This window comes from Triplophysa rosa, linkage group LG23 (genome assembly GCF_024868665.1).
Source record: "Triplophysa rosa linkage group LG23, Trosa_1v2, whole genome shotgun sequence".
Classification (NCBI taxonomy): Eukaryota; Metazoa; Chordata; class Actinopteri; order Cypriniformes; family Nemacheilidae; genus Triplophysa; species Triplophysa rosa.
Genome location: NC_079912.1, coordinates 5,149,080 through 5,164,095, shown reverse-complemented (window position 1 = coordinate 5,164,095; position 15,016 = coordinate 5,149,080). Strand labels below are relative to the sequence as shown.

General features: G+C 38.1%; 1 protein-coding gene across 4 annotated transcripts; it reads right to left on the bottom strand.

The window, feature by feature from the left end:
- Positions 1–412: 412 nt before the first annotated feature.
- acbd5a (acyl-CoA binding domain containing 5a) lies at positions 413–15,008 on the bottom strand. 4 transcript variants are annotated; one of them, XM_057323313.1, is made up of 13 exons: positions 14,512–15,008; positions 14,120–14,237; positions 12,665–12,785; positions 11,997–12,069; positions 11,801–11,915; positions 7,308–7,493; positions 7,003–7,197; positions 6,831–6,913; positions 6,415–6,634; positions 6,049–6,248; positions 5,905–5,964; positions 4,766–4,875; positions 413–3,549 (listed from the first exon to the last, which is right to left on the bottom strand). In XM_057323313.1, the coding sequence occupies exons 2-13, from the start codon at positions 14,199–14,201 to the stop codon at positions 3,537–3,539; spliced, it is 1,458 nt and encodes a 485-aa protein (XP_057179296.1). In that variant the 5' UTR covers positions 14,202–14,237; positions 14,512–15,008; the 3' UTR covers positions 413–3,536. The 4 variants fall into 4 exon arrangements, with proteins under 4 accessions (XP_057179296.1, XP_057179293.1, XP_057179294.1 ...); XM_057323310.1 differs by having other exon boundaries at positions 6,831–6,916; positions 14,512–15,007; XM_057323311.1 differs by having other exon boundaries at positions 6,831–6,916; positions 14,527–15,007.
- Positions 15,009–15,016: the final 8 nt, after the last annotated feature.

Genomic DNA, 15,016 nt, shown 5'->3' with positions numbered 1-15,016 from the left:
TGCTAAGAGTCAAAACTAATGTAGTAGACCTTGCTAGCTGCCAATTAGCTGCAATATTAGCAAAAATGTCATTTCCGCAACATGTCTTTACCGCAGCACATTTTCAAGGTTTCCTGTATATTAAATTACGAATATCAAAATAAACATGTTCCAGATTAAAATCCTAATGACCTTATATGTATTTCAGTTATGTATTTTTCAGAATGTAAAATTCACAGGGGTTGATTTTTTTATTTTGGATAGTCAAAAGTGCCGGTAGTTGCAGAAACACCCCGGATATAAAATAATACAAATGTGAATTTAAAAATGATTTTGCCAGGAGGGACTAATTCACATCTTTTGTAAATTTCTACATTTGATGCAAGTTATTGCACAATTTTTCCTTTAGTTTAGAAATGAAAAACAATTGTTTTGAAAAGCTTTTAATCATTTTAATAATGACACTGTATATGATGACGTAAAGTGACAGATGAATGGCATGCGTTGATCCTCTGCCCTGAGGGCACATTTAAGCAAAAGCTCGAATGATGTTTTATTAGAAATTGTGTGTTTAGTCCGAACAAAAGCATTTCAATCATACATCCGATTCTACAGATGATTGAAAGGTAGTATTACAGTAAATACATTTGCAAATGCTACATTACAGTATAGTACAATTAAAATATACAGTGCTCAGCGTAAATGAGTACACCCCCTTTGAGAAGTAACATTTTAAACAATATCTCAATGAACACAAAATCAATTTCCAAAATGTTGACAAGACTAAGTTTTATATAAAATCTGTTTAACTTATAACATAAGTAAGATTTATAATATAACTTGAAGAACAACATTTTCAGTTTTACGCAAATTAGGGTGATGCAAAAATGAGTACACCCCACTGAAAGTCTCTAGATCAAAGCTAAATTTGAGACTACATATGTCTAATTATTCATTATACAGGTGTCCAACAGACAGTTGACTATAAAAGGGTGTTAAACCCCACACGGAAGAGAAATGTCACAAGACCTGAGAAAGAAAATAATTTCTTTACACCAGAAAGGTGAAGGCTACAAGAAGATCAGCAAAGCTTTACTTATCAGTCAGAATACTGTTGCAAAAGTGGTACAAAAGTTTAAAAAAGATGGAACTGCAACCATCTCACAGAGACGTCCAGGTCGTCCACGGAAGTTAACACCTCAACTGGAGCGTCTTCTGATGAGAAGGGTTGAAGAAAACCGGCATGCAAGTTCACTGCAGTTATCTAAAGTAGAAAGCCAAACTGGGTCGACTATTTCCCGCGACACAATACGGCGTACACTGCAGAGAAATGGTATGCATGGGTGCCGTCCACGAAAGAATCCTCTCCTGAAGCCCAGGCACAAAAAAGCCCGCCTAGAGTTTGCCAGGGCCCATGCTGACAAAGATAAAGACTCCTGGGACTCTGTACTCTGGAGTGATGAGACCAAGATAAATGTTTTTGGAACTGATGGCTTCAAAACTGTATGGCGTCGCAAAGGTGAGGAATACAAAGAAAAATGCATGATGCCTACAGTGAAACTTGAAACTCCTTATGTGGGGCTGCATGAGTGCTGCTGGTGTCGGAGAGCTGCATTTCATTGATGGCATCATGAATTCACAGATGTACTGCTCTATACTGAAAGAGAAAATGCACCATCACTCCGTGCACTTTTCCAACATGACAATGATCCTAAACACACATCTAAGGCCACTGTTGGATTTCTGAAGAAGAACAGGGTGAAAGTGATTAAGTGGCCAAGTATGTCTCCTGATCTGAACCCAATCGAACACCTATGGGGAATTCTGCAGAGACAAGTTGAGCATCACTCTCCATCCAGCATCCAGTCTCTAAAAGAGGTCATTCTTGAAGAATGGAAAAAATAGAAGTTGCAAAATGTCGCCAACTTGTTTATTCTATGCCTAGAAGACTTGGTGCCGTCATTAAAAATCATGGTGGCCATACAAAGTACTAGATGTAGTATTTTTTTGTTGTGGGGTGTACTAATTTTTGCATCACCATAATTTGAGTAAAACTGAAAAATGTGTAATATAAATTATATTATTAACCTTACTTTCATGTTAGAAGCTAAACAGATGTTATATTAAACTTAGTCTTGTCAACATTTTGGATTTTTTTATTTGTGTTCATTGAGATATTGTTTAAAATGTTACTTTTCAAAGGGGGTGTACTTATTTACGCTGAGCACTGTATAACAGTAGTATATATAATTTCACACATTTCTAATATACAATTATTAAAGGAATTATTAACATTATTTACTAAAACAAACTCTCAGTTAAACAAACGGCTTATGTAAATGATTCATCAGATTTTAGTCTTAAATTACAGGCTCTTACCATTACTGAAATATTAGCCATTATTTATACCTGTCTATACATTCAGTGCTTCACAATTCAACCAAGAAAAATGATAAAGGTTCTGAATTTCTTTGTTGTACCAAATCAAATAAATCAACAGTGTCCGAATACTTTTTGGGTTCACCATCAGCTCTTCAAACATGATGAGACAGTCATATAATGAATGAAAAACATATATGTTTCTATATCATATTGCCTTTAGAGCCTCTACATGTGCAAAGCAAGGGGTCTGTATCACTGATCTATTGGTTATGGCTTTCATTAGCACCACAGCCCAGTTTGGCAAACACCAAGCCTAGATATTAACAAATACAGTAAAAACATTACACTCATGATATCTCCAAAACATTTTGTGGTCCTGAATTATAACCATGATGGTACAACGCACAAGCTAGAAATGAGCCTGTGACGAGGGAGGTGTGACGAGAGCCGTGGGAGGAGGAAGCGGGGCCGGTGGCGCGAGCGATAATGAGTGTCAGCTGGGTGCCACACCGGCCTCGTATCTCTCACGGAGGAGATCGGAAGCATAAAAGGATGGGCGACAGGAGGATACGAGAGAGAGGACCGGGCCCGGACATACGTTAAGTTTTGTTTATGTTTGTGTGTGGCCTTTTTACTGCTGGATTTTTGTTTGTTTGTTTTGATTAAAGTCTTTAGAATGTTTGCCGGTTCCCGCCTCCTTCCTTCCCTTTTATTGAGCTTTATTACAGAGCCGTTTTCTGCAGAATCAGTCATGAACTGGAGACATGCTCTCAGACCGAAGGTAAATGTGCTGTCATTCTAAGTGCATCCTATACTGTACTATAAAATTAATTTACATTTAGCAGCAATGTGTGGGTTACTATCAATATAGTGTATATGGACGTAATAGAAATGTCTAATTATGCCCTTAACAGTGGATTTTTATGCAGTACACTTGCATAACTATGAAAATGAAAGATCTCAAATGAAGGATTTATGATTAATTTAACAAAATACAAAACAACTGTAACGGCGTACATTCAATCTGTCCTTCCGTTTACCAATTAATAGAGCGATCATCATAGTGCAAAAGCAGGAGTTAGAGATCACGGTACAGGCGGGAAAACATCCTCCTCCTATCAAGGGAACATCACTCTCCTGTAGATCTTTAAAGGTGCCCAACAAGTCGATTCATATCAGTTGAACTTTCTGTGATAGAAATATAAACCAATATCAAACATCTATCAATTCATGTGCTTAAAGTCGACATTAAACAGATCGTTTCACTTCCTCACAGTGATTGACATGAAATGATGGAGGCGGGGCTTGAAGATATCGCTCAGGAATTTATTGGATACTAAGGCCACATCCACACGAAGCCAGTTCTTTCCCTATCCGATCTTTTTTTTTGCTTTTCACAGCGTCGTCTCAAGAAATATCTGCATACATACGAAACCGCTAAACTGACCCAAAACAATGTAGTATATACGCCAAATCAGTATGTGGCGCTGTAATTCTGCCACAGAGATACACTTAAAACGGAGTAGAAGATTTGGAGCGTGCGCATAAACTTTGCGCACTGGGGTGATGACATCATGGTTTCAAAAAATATACGGATCAGCTTTACACACGCAAACGCAAGGGAGGTGTTTTCAGATTTATCCACATTGGGACCCAGTTTAAAAAAAATAGCGATTCAGGCGGTTCCAAAACGCCAGATCCGTGTGGACGAAACGCCGATACGATACAAAATCTTTACGTATACAGCTAAATGCATCTTTGTGTGGATGGCCTCTAATAGTGGCCTCTATAGAGAATGTGAAGCTGACATCACGCCCTATGTTACAGTGGCCCCACCATCTTGGGAGGATCAAACTCCACTGCTATTATTGTTTTGATATACCGACCAGCAAGACCGACCTACCATAGTTATATTTCCTAATCAAACAAGAAAAACAAAACACTGCATTGAACACACTAGCAGCCATCCTCCCAAGATGGCGCAACATTCAACATGGCGTGAAGTCGATTAACAAGCTCTATATGACAGATTGTTGGGAAATGTAAGAGGGTTTGGTGACATCAACCTCCAGGAAAATGTTCAGGGTCAATTTTAAATAAATCTGTGACAAAAACATTGGACTTCAGGATGAAAACAGGCATTCTACTTAAAGAAAATTGTGCAAGTATAGAAGTATACAATACAACTGCCTACTAGTTATAAAACCATGTATGTGAAACAAAAGGTAGTATGCAATGATAAACATTTTTCCGTAAAGTATGCATATCGTATTTATTTTGCACTTTTAATCCAATCTTGTGTATTTATTCAGCTTATTGTGTATTTAATATTGGTAGTATTTTAAACATGTACAGATTTCTATACATAATAGCATGAATATTTTGTTAGCGCAAGTTCTCTTACCTTCTTCTGTGCTGTAGATACAGGCGAATGAGCCATTGCACAACAAACGGCCAGATCACAGCAAGTGCCACAGTTCCAGGAGAAACATTCAATGGCCACCAAGATGGCTTCTAGAAAACAATATTGTCAAATTTTGCTACAATTGCACAGTGTAACAATTTTTTTTTAAAGTTTTGTTTCGCTTGAATTTTTACTGTTTCTTTATGAAGTTTAACATGCTGAATACGAAAATCACATTACAATAAAAAAATTTCACCATCGACGGTACTCGCAAAAAAACTAAAAAGTATTTTCACACATTTATACATTTCGGTATTATTAATCGTACGTAGAAATTACAAGGTATTGGCATGATAACACTGAGCTCAAAACAAGATAACAGTTACTAAAAATTAATCATCCAAAACTTCAGAAGCGTACATTTGATCGTTTTGTCTTTTATGACTAATACTGTCCTCACAAACCAAGTTCCAGACGTAGTCACTCATCATCATCATCGCTTCATCCCACCTTTCCTGTGCTACAGACATTTCTAGAATTTTCTGACAGTGACAATTCGCTAGTTGCACAAGATGGCACCGGTGAGCTTTTGGGATGCCAGGGTCGGCAGACTAGTTTCTGGTCGTATAACGCTGTATGGGAAAGGAGGATTTTGGCAGACAAATATGGGTGTTTTTCGGATAAAAAGAAAAGAAGTAATATACAGTATCAGCGATATGACAGATCTTCTTTACATTGCTGAGCACTTCGTTAAGCAAAAACAACTCGATAGTGTTATATGACCGGAAATTAGTCTGCCGACTCTGGCTTCGCAAAAGCTCACCAGTGCCATCTTGTGCAACTAGCCCATTGGAAAATGAATCTTAAAATATGTGAACATTTGTACAACTGTTTAAATATTATTTATTATAAAAAGTAGGCCTATTGTCCGGACCTCCGCCGCAAAGAAAATATAGAGACCGCACCCCCCCAAAGCCGTAAACCTATGGAAAACACTGTAAATATTAAGTTTAATTTTTTTGGTTAGCATAAGCAGGTATGCAAGGTCTGAATGACGTTTCAGGATCACATTTCTTATAAAACTCTAAAGCCAGTTATTAACTGTATTAAAGTCAATGAATGCAGGAGAATGACTGTACCTTCTTAGTTTTATTAGCAGGTGGTGACAGGTAGTCTGATGGCACAGCTAAGGATCGAGCCTGAAAAGTCACAAAGACACATAGCAGTTTGTATTTTATCTTTGTAAATGATGTGTTATTGAGTGAAAGGTGATGGTCTTTAACCTGAGAGGCTGTCAGAGCTTCTAGTGTATGTAGTCTCTCTAACACACTCTGCATGTCATCCTGCAGTCTGGCCAAAGCGCATATGATCTGTTCATTTAGATTTTCCATCACAGGACCATCCGTGCCCCAGTGTTCCCCATCTCCCCCGCTGCCCTGCTGCGGTCCAGCTGACCCGGAGCCGAAGGCAGGTGACCTGGACCCTAATACACAGAAGACATAACATGGAATGTTGTAGCATCTTGTTTTGACAAGATAACAACTGAAATGTTGACTGTTCCAAGATGGCCGACACAGTGACGCGCGGCTGAATGTGGCATCTATGTATGCATATCTATGGTTGTAATTTTTTGGCTGTGTAGTTTGTACCTCTTCCCCTCTTGACCACAGAACTGTCACTTCTGTCAGCAGGAAGTCCCTGTTTCTGGGAAGCTCCTTCACTGCTCCGGCCATGTTCTCCACCGTGCTGCACACCTTCCTCCCTTTCCAGAAGATCCTCTGACAGTCTCCCCTGTGATCTGACCTCCTCTGTGGAGGACGGCACGCTGTGGGTTTCCTCACGCGAGTGATTTACGTGCACTTCTGAGCACTGGTGACCAAATTTAAGAGAACTGTTAGGTTAACTGTGTTCTGTGTTGCAGACTGGAACACAAACTTGGATAAATATGAAAGAGATTTGGTGCTTATTACTTCATGTCACAACTGGTTAGAACACAGTACTGCAATCTATAATTTTCTTTCTGGTTATAAATAAATAAAAATCATTTCAATTAGGAAAATCTTACCTCTTCTGCCCCAAACTGGTCCACAGAATCACAGTACACCTCACTGTCTGAATCACTGGCCACATGCTGGAAACTTGCACCATCTTCTGTCAAAAGTACACAAACATTTGAAATCATGCATTAAATCTGAGTCACATTCACAAATGATTACCTCAGACGTCTTTTTCCTCACCTTTGGCGTGCCCATTGACTTCTATGACGTCTCCATTGTGGTTAATGCTTTCCGATTCTTCCTCAGAGTCCTGTTCTTTCAGGTTAGATTGAGAGCCGAGTGTCCCATTAGCAAGGATTTTGTGTTGCTGGGTACTGCTGTTAAATACCAGTGCTTTAGACCGACCTGCTGAAACCTCTTTCTTACCTGGTGCGGCTAAAAAATATAAAGAGATATCCTGTTGTCCATCGAAGCGTTGATAGCGTGTAGTGATAGTCTTGTTGGCCCTTGTATCTAAGGCAAGCAATAAAAATAATGCCATTTACCTTTTTTCACTTCTTCATCTTTCTCTCCTTCATGATGGTCTCCTCTCTCGTCCAGCTCTTTTATTTTAGTTTGTGGAGGCTCTGATGTTTTGACGGAGTAAGCGTCCAGAGTGCCGTTCATTTGCATGGTTCTAATGATGCTTTTCGTGACACTTTTGGGCGGTGACGTGAGCATGTTCCCAAAGCCTGGAGAAAACCACATGTGTCACATGGCTGAGGATAGGTTCAGAAATAAAGGTTCAGAATTCAACAGGAATCAGAAAGCAAAGGTCTGCCAGTTACACTATAACCTTCACGGGCACTACTTCACTGGATCTAAACCAGGGGTCGGCAACCTTTTTGAAGTGCTGTGCCATTTATTTTTTTCATGGCAACCACTGTGCCATTTTAACATCAACGTTTAGTATTACATGTAATTGTACCACAATATTATTATTTTTTAGATTGACACTATTCGTATACTTATACTATATGGCTATAAAACACAAAACAGAAAAAGAAAAATTTTGAATAGACTATCATCTTTATTTTTCAATAAAACAAAATTGCACAGATTTCTTTAAAAATTGAAACTGTTTATACAAAACATTTTGCTCCTTTGAAAGGAAGACAGCAAGAGTATAAAACACAAATAGTATTGGAATCCAGTTCTAATGCTGCTTTTTCACGTGTGTTAGTTACCATCTTTATTTTTAAAAACACGTATTTGCACATATTTCTTTAATAACTGAAACTGTTACATATGTATATAAAACATTTTTATAGAACAAAAAGCAGAGCAGCAAGAGTTTGGAAAACAAATAGTACTGGAATCACGTTTTAATGCTGCTTTTCAGTGTTAAGCCAAAGAATACCAGCATGGCCCAGTGTAGGCTAATGCAAGATTAAACAGATGTACAGTACTTATAAATACCAGTTAGTGTGAGCCCTGGTCCTGTTTTCCTTTGCTGAGCTCTGTTATCTTGGGAGCGTAGTGCGTCACCTTAAGTTTCACGCATGCTTCGGAATGATCAACAGTCAAGCGATTGCGAGAGGGACAGAGCACATTGTTCATGTGTGAAAATATTTGCTCGCAGAGGTATGTCGATCCGAAAACCGTCAGCAAACCCAAAGCAACTCTTTTGAGACAGCAGAATTTTTCTGGCAATGATGCCCAGCATGTAAAAATGCAAGATCCCTGATTGTTCACTGCTGTGGTTTCCAACTCCTTGCGGAGTTCTGCAAATTTTGTCACCCAGAGTGCTGAACTCTTGAGCTCAATTAGCTGCATTTCCATGTCCTGTGTATCCATCCACTCTATCAGAGATGCATCGAATTCGTGTCCATCGAAGCTCGCAGGCTTAATCAAAAAAGGGAACATTGGTCCATATTTCCGAAAGTCCCCAAAACGTGTTGTGAACTCCAATTCGAGTTCGGACATGTATTTGGATATCTCACTCGTGTTAACGCTGCACTGCGCGGACAGCTCCCGTACATGTTTGAAATATCGGAATGTGGAGGTAGCGATATCCCTTGAGAAAACTGCCAGCTTGTCAATAAACGCAGCCCATGTTTCGAACATGTTCAAAATGGTGTGTTCTGCACCTTGGAGTCGGAGATTTAGCTCGTTCAAGTGGCCTGTGATATCAGTGAGAAACATGACTTTCAAAACCCACGTCTCATCTTCGAGTTCAGTGTAGACTTGGTCTTTTTCAGCTAGGAAGGCTTTAATACTGTCAAAGCAGCCAACAAATCTCTCCAGAACTTTACCACAGCTTAACCATCTAACCGCCGAGTGGAGAGGGATATCTTTGTACGTGCAGTCCATTTCCTCGAGAAGGGACTGGAACTGTCAGTGTGTGAGGGAAGATCGCTTAACTGTGAAATTAACGATCTTTACAACCGTAGCCATAACGCTATTAAGATCTGAATTTGACATTTTTGCACACAGGTTCTCTTGGTGTATTATGCAGTGTAATTTCATAATGGGGTGACCCACTTTTTCCTCAATTAATTTGACAGCTCCTATCTGTTTGCCAACCATGGCAGGGGCTCCATCTGTTGTAATTGCAAAAATTCTTCCGATGTCAACCCCTCGCTCCTCAAAGTGCTCAAAAAACGTCTTGGCAATGTCTTCCCCTTTTGTTGTGTCAGTCATTGATTTTAGGCAACAGAGTTCCTCTCTTACATTCGAATCACAATATTTTGCCATGATTGCCAAACGTGGTATGTCATTTATGTCCACACTCTCATCCAGCGCAACACTAAACACCATTGCATCCTTCAGCCCAGCTGTTTGCTGCTCAATGACACTTTCTGCCATTTCTTCTATGCGTCACTAAACAGTTCTGGCTGACATGGGAATATCTTTGATTCTCGATATAATAGTCTCTTTGTTAGGTAACCCATCAAACAAGACCTCTGCGCTAAAGAGGAAAGCATCCTTAATGTACTCCCCGTCAGTGAATGGCTTTCCGTGTTTCGCAATGCAATGAGCAAGTCGGTAACTTGCTTCAGAAGCATTATTTTTCAATCTAGTAAAAACACGAAGACTGACGGTTTGTTTCTCATAACTGGAGACAACGCGTCTGATGGACTCTGCCTTATCTGCCTGATCTTTGAAGGATTTTTCGTGTTTTGTTTCAAAATGGCGCTTAACGCTGGAAGTACGGCACACAACATTTTCTAAACATAAAGTGCATACGGCACGATCTTTTTGAAAAAAAAAAATTCTTCTCTCCAAGAGGGCTGAAATGACCGAGCGTCAGTTTTTGCCTTCTTTTGCGTAGTAGCCATTTGTGAACCTCGTCTGAAGTCCAGCACCACAGTGAGCGCAAACTACACAATCGATGACACGTGACCTCTAAAGCACAGACAACTTTATGTAAAAGATGTTGATTACGATTACAGATTAACGGGCAATTTGTCATGCGAATACGACCAAACGTTCAATATTTTTTTAAACTTCACAAACACTAGTTTTGTATTAAATACATCATTTATCTAAATGTGCTTGGCGTGCCATTGATTTTCCCTCGGCGTGCCAATAGTGGCACGCGTGCCTTAGGTTGCCGACCCCTGATCTAAACTAACAACAGCAGTGAGGTCTCAAAGGCAACACTTGGACTACAGCACTATTAAGGGTACAGGCCACTGGGAGAACACAGTGATACAACATCCACTTGCCTTCAAGTTGCCTAGCAAATTTTTCCAAGCGGGCTGAGCACAAAATCAAATGAATGTTACGTGATGACTAAAGTTTATTCATGTCAAGACAAGCCAGTATTATTCTGTATGACTATGCAGCAAGATTTAAATAATTGAAATAAAATATGTGTATATGTACATATTATATACTGTATATATATATATATATATATATTATAAAATGTGGCCAAATGTGATTTGATTTAATATTTTTAGGCTCTTTTCAGAGTCTGAATTAGGACTGTCAAACAATGAATTGCGACTACTCATATGCAAAATGAACATTTTTGTTTACATATTACACGTGTAATGTGTGTACTGTGTATAATAATTATGTAACTATAAATACACACACACATGCTTGTATAATTTTAAGAATTTTTTTATATATAACATAAACATGTATAACTACATGTACATATTTCTTAAAAACTGTATATACACATGTATGTGTGTGTATTTATATACATACATAATTATTATACACAGAAAACACATCACACATATATTATGTGAACAGAAACGTTAGTTTTGCATCAAATTAGTCGCGATTAATCGTTTGACAGCCCTAGTCTAAATTAAATGTCGGGATCATATTTTAGCGCAAAAATAAAATGCAATATTATATGTAAAAAATATATAAGGGTTGTGAGGTAGAGATCTCCTGCATTTTTACAGTGACATTAACATTTCACATCTCAACAGATTTCTCATTGCCTGCGAATATAAAATATTTTTTTTGCATTAAGACATTCTTTTTTATTTTCATAATAATGAATCACATTTTCTCATTGCTTTTATGCAAAATATATTCTCATGTTCATTACTGTAATATAGGAAAGGAAGTAAATAGAATCCTGTTTCTCTTCATCTCATCATCATTTCAATTATATACAACAAATACTCACATGATGGACACTTTAACAATGTTCTTTACCATTTTTCCACATTACAGTAATGTTTTTTTTTTTCATATTACAATATGTTACTAATAGAGCTGTCCCGATTATAAAATAATATCACTCGATTGTTGTTGTTTGGCCTGCCAGTTTTTTGTGTCAACATAATTCCAAACTTTGCTGCACCCAGAAGAAAACAATTTTATTCTCTTAACTAAGGTTTAGTTTAGGTGCTCAGTCTTTAGTGTTCAACTTGTTATTAATCATCATAAAACAGACGATTCATCATCATATTCACAATTAATCGTCACTCCCAGTTACTGAATGGTCTTAATGGTCCTACAAATGAGCTCAATTTTCTTTCTGAGCTTCCCTCATAATGTCTTTGTTGGTCTGACATCAGTTTACCTGTGCTCAGATCTGACACCTGCGATATCTTCTTCTCATCAACAAGCTCATAAAAGGGCCCAATAACCTGCAGGAGCTCCTCCACCTCATTCGTCACAGGCATACTTTCCAGAATCTGATGAAATAAAACGCAACAATTACAATCGAATCACACCACTGTCTGTAACAGATACCTCAAGAATCTGAACAATTATACCAGTTTCAAATCATCCACGTAGGCCGTCATTGCCTCTTCTTTCGCCATATCGCCCAGAGAATTCCAAGCATCCCTAAACACAAACACCAGAGAGGGTCAGAGAGAACTCTGCACTGATAAGCTTCATGTCAACATTGATGTTTTGTCGTCTTCCTCCAGCACAACTAAAGTAGCAAACTGACTGTCACAGTTAACACAGGGTTGACTTTTTAAGGTGTATGCAAGCATTAGATGAAGAATCCTCAGCTTTTTTGGGTTATAAAAACACAATTGCTGAAGTACAAACACAGAACACTGCAAATAGTTACTAATAATATGAATCCTAGTCTGTTATCTCACTGAACTTTCAACGGGTGAACAGTTCACATTCAGCAGGTCATGGACCCTTTCACAGACCTAAAATGGCCAAATCTAAATGACATAGACTGATTATGTTCCAAAGAGAACTGCAAAAATACTGATTCAGACTTTTACAAACAGGTTTCCTGAACACTCCCCTGCCTGTCATTGACCGATGGAACAGTTAGTTCCACATAAAAATTCACAGCACTGGTTAGGTCAGAAGTTGACATGTCGGGTCTTTAGGAAGTCAACCTACAAATGCTTTACTCATGTTGACTCTATAAGAGAAAGTACTGTAATCTGTAGACATTTAGCAGATTCAATACCATTTGGCTTTGCCAACTGGGTCCCAGAATCCTGGGCGGGGAATGTTGCAGGGACCTTGTGTTGCTTGCTTGTAGTAGCTATAGAATTTTAGCATCATGTCATTGGAGGGTTGAAATGAACCTGAAAGGCAAGAAAATGTGTTAAGAATAACAGACGGTATAAAACAAAAAATTCTTCAGAAAAGTTTTCAGAATTTCTAGTTTCAGAATCTAGTGGGATCTTATTTGATTCTTGGAGGATTTAAGCTCACTCAAACATGAAAACGGTCTAACACATTACTCACTCTATTGTTATTTACAACTTACAAAGTAATAGAAATAAATAGGGGTTTCAAACGATTAATCACGATTAATCGCATACAGAATAAAAGTTTGTGTTTACTAAATATATGTCTCGGTACTGTGCATATTAATTATAACAATACATGTTTAGATATTTAAGAAATATTTAAATGTATTCATTTATATTTACCAATAAATGATGTATAAATGTTTATACATTTTTATATTTTTCTTAAAAATATGCATGTATGTGTATGTTTTTATAAATACAAAATTAATATGCACAGCACACAGACAAATATATTATTATGCAAACTTTTATTCTGGATGCGATTAATCGTTTGGCAGCCCTGAAAATAAAATGAATGAAACTTCAGACCAGCGTTTACATCTTGCGAAGTGGTCTATAAAAATATTTTTTATTTTAACAAAATAAATGTAAAAGCATATAAATTTGGAACCACATATGGATAAATAAAGACCTTTTTTGGATTTATTTTACTAAAAGAATAATGTCTTGGTTCATTGGGTAATGTTAATGAATATATTATCATTGCTTTAAAACACACAGTAGGGTAATTTTGATCAAAGTGAATACCATAATTTTTTAACCGTTATAATTCATACTGTCTTTTAAATGCAGATGTCATCGCTTGTAAAAAAAACTACCATGTTCTGTCTGATATAGAAAGAGGGATTTTCTGTTTCTGCTTTGATACAATATGCATTGTGAAAAGCACTGCAGAAATGTGAATTGAATTTAACTGTCGACTTGAACCTTTATTCATAACATTATGGTAATAAACACTACGCATAAAACTTCACACAGACACAGTGTATCACACACACATTCATCCACGGGCTATATTTCAGCACCTAAGCCAGACTGAACGTAGGTTAATCGTGTTGACCAATGGCAGCTGATCAAATTCATCATCATGTGCATAGCGCTCCCTTTTCATTTTATCTTTACATTTTCAGATGCTACATTGGCATAACAATTATGTTTACATACAGTGCAAAACAATGTGCACGTCCATCACATACACAGACATTTGTATTTCTCTATTTTGAGATCAAACTGCAGCAATCCAATGACAGTAGGTGAGGGGTCGCGTGCACTGTTGTTATTGTTGCAGTATCACACAGTGCTCGTGTGATTGACGTACTCACCGTTTGAAGGTAAACTTTGGATCACTTTGACAGCAGCATTGAATCTCTGCTCGAAGGTGGTTTCGTAGTCACCCTCCATCATGACAATCTCACCTATGCAACAAGCTCTGGATCAAAGCTGCAAATCGTAAGATACGGAGCGTTTCCCATCCATTGCAATATTAAGTGTTGCAGTTACAGTAAAACTAAGCAACTCGTTACTAGTACATAAGTGTGTTTACAATCCCCTTTAAAGTGGTAAACAAAGCCAAATAACAAGCTATTATGTCGCGACAAATCACGAAGGACAAACAAAACATGACATCAAGTGCAACAAACGCGCTATTTGAGGTTTAAAGTGCATTATAAATGATCGAAATGCTATATACAAACGCGACTATTTGATACGTTACCATTTGCTGCTCTACCTGCTGTGCTGTAGACTGCGACCCCATGAATACGTACCTGACAGCCATTACACGAAAGCCTTCATCGCGTGTTTGCTGGGAATTGTAGTTTAATTAGAACACGACATTTTAGTAAAATCATGTACCAACCGTATTAAAACACTACAAGTACCACAATTCAATTCGTCGACTAGCAGCAGTACGGGTAATGTAGTTCACCGCGGTGAGCTTACCCAAGGGATATTTTGACATATAAACCATCCCTGTCGACCAACTTTAAAACCGCCTTAAACATTTTAGGAATATTCTAAACATGAATATACGCTTAATAATGTTTTGCGTAACAGATGCTGAAACAACACCGTGGCACTTTATGACTCGCATCAAAGCGTTCCGTCCCTCTGTGTTGGATACGCTATGCTACTACAACTCCCAGAACTCCATTCGCCGTGCGCGTACGATTTCATGCGACGCTGCGCAGAGCGATCACCGTATGACATTTAGGTACCGC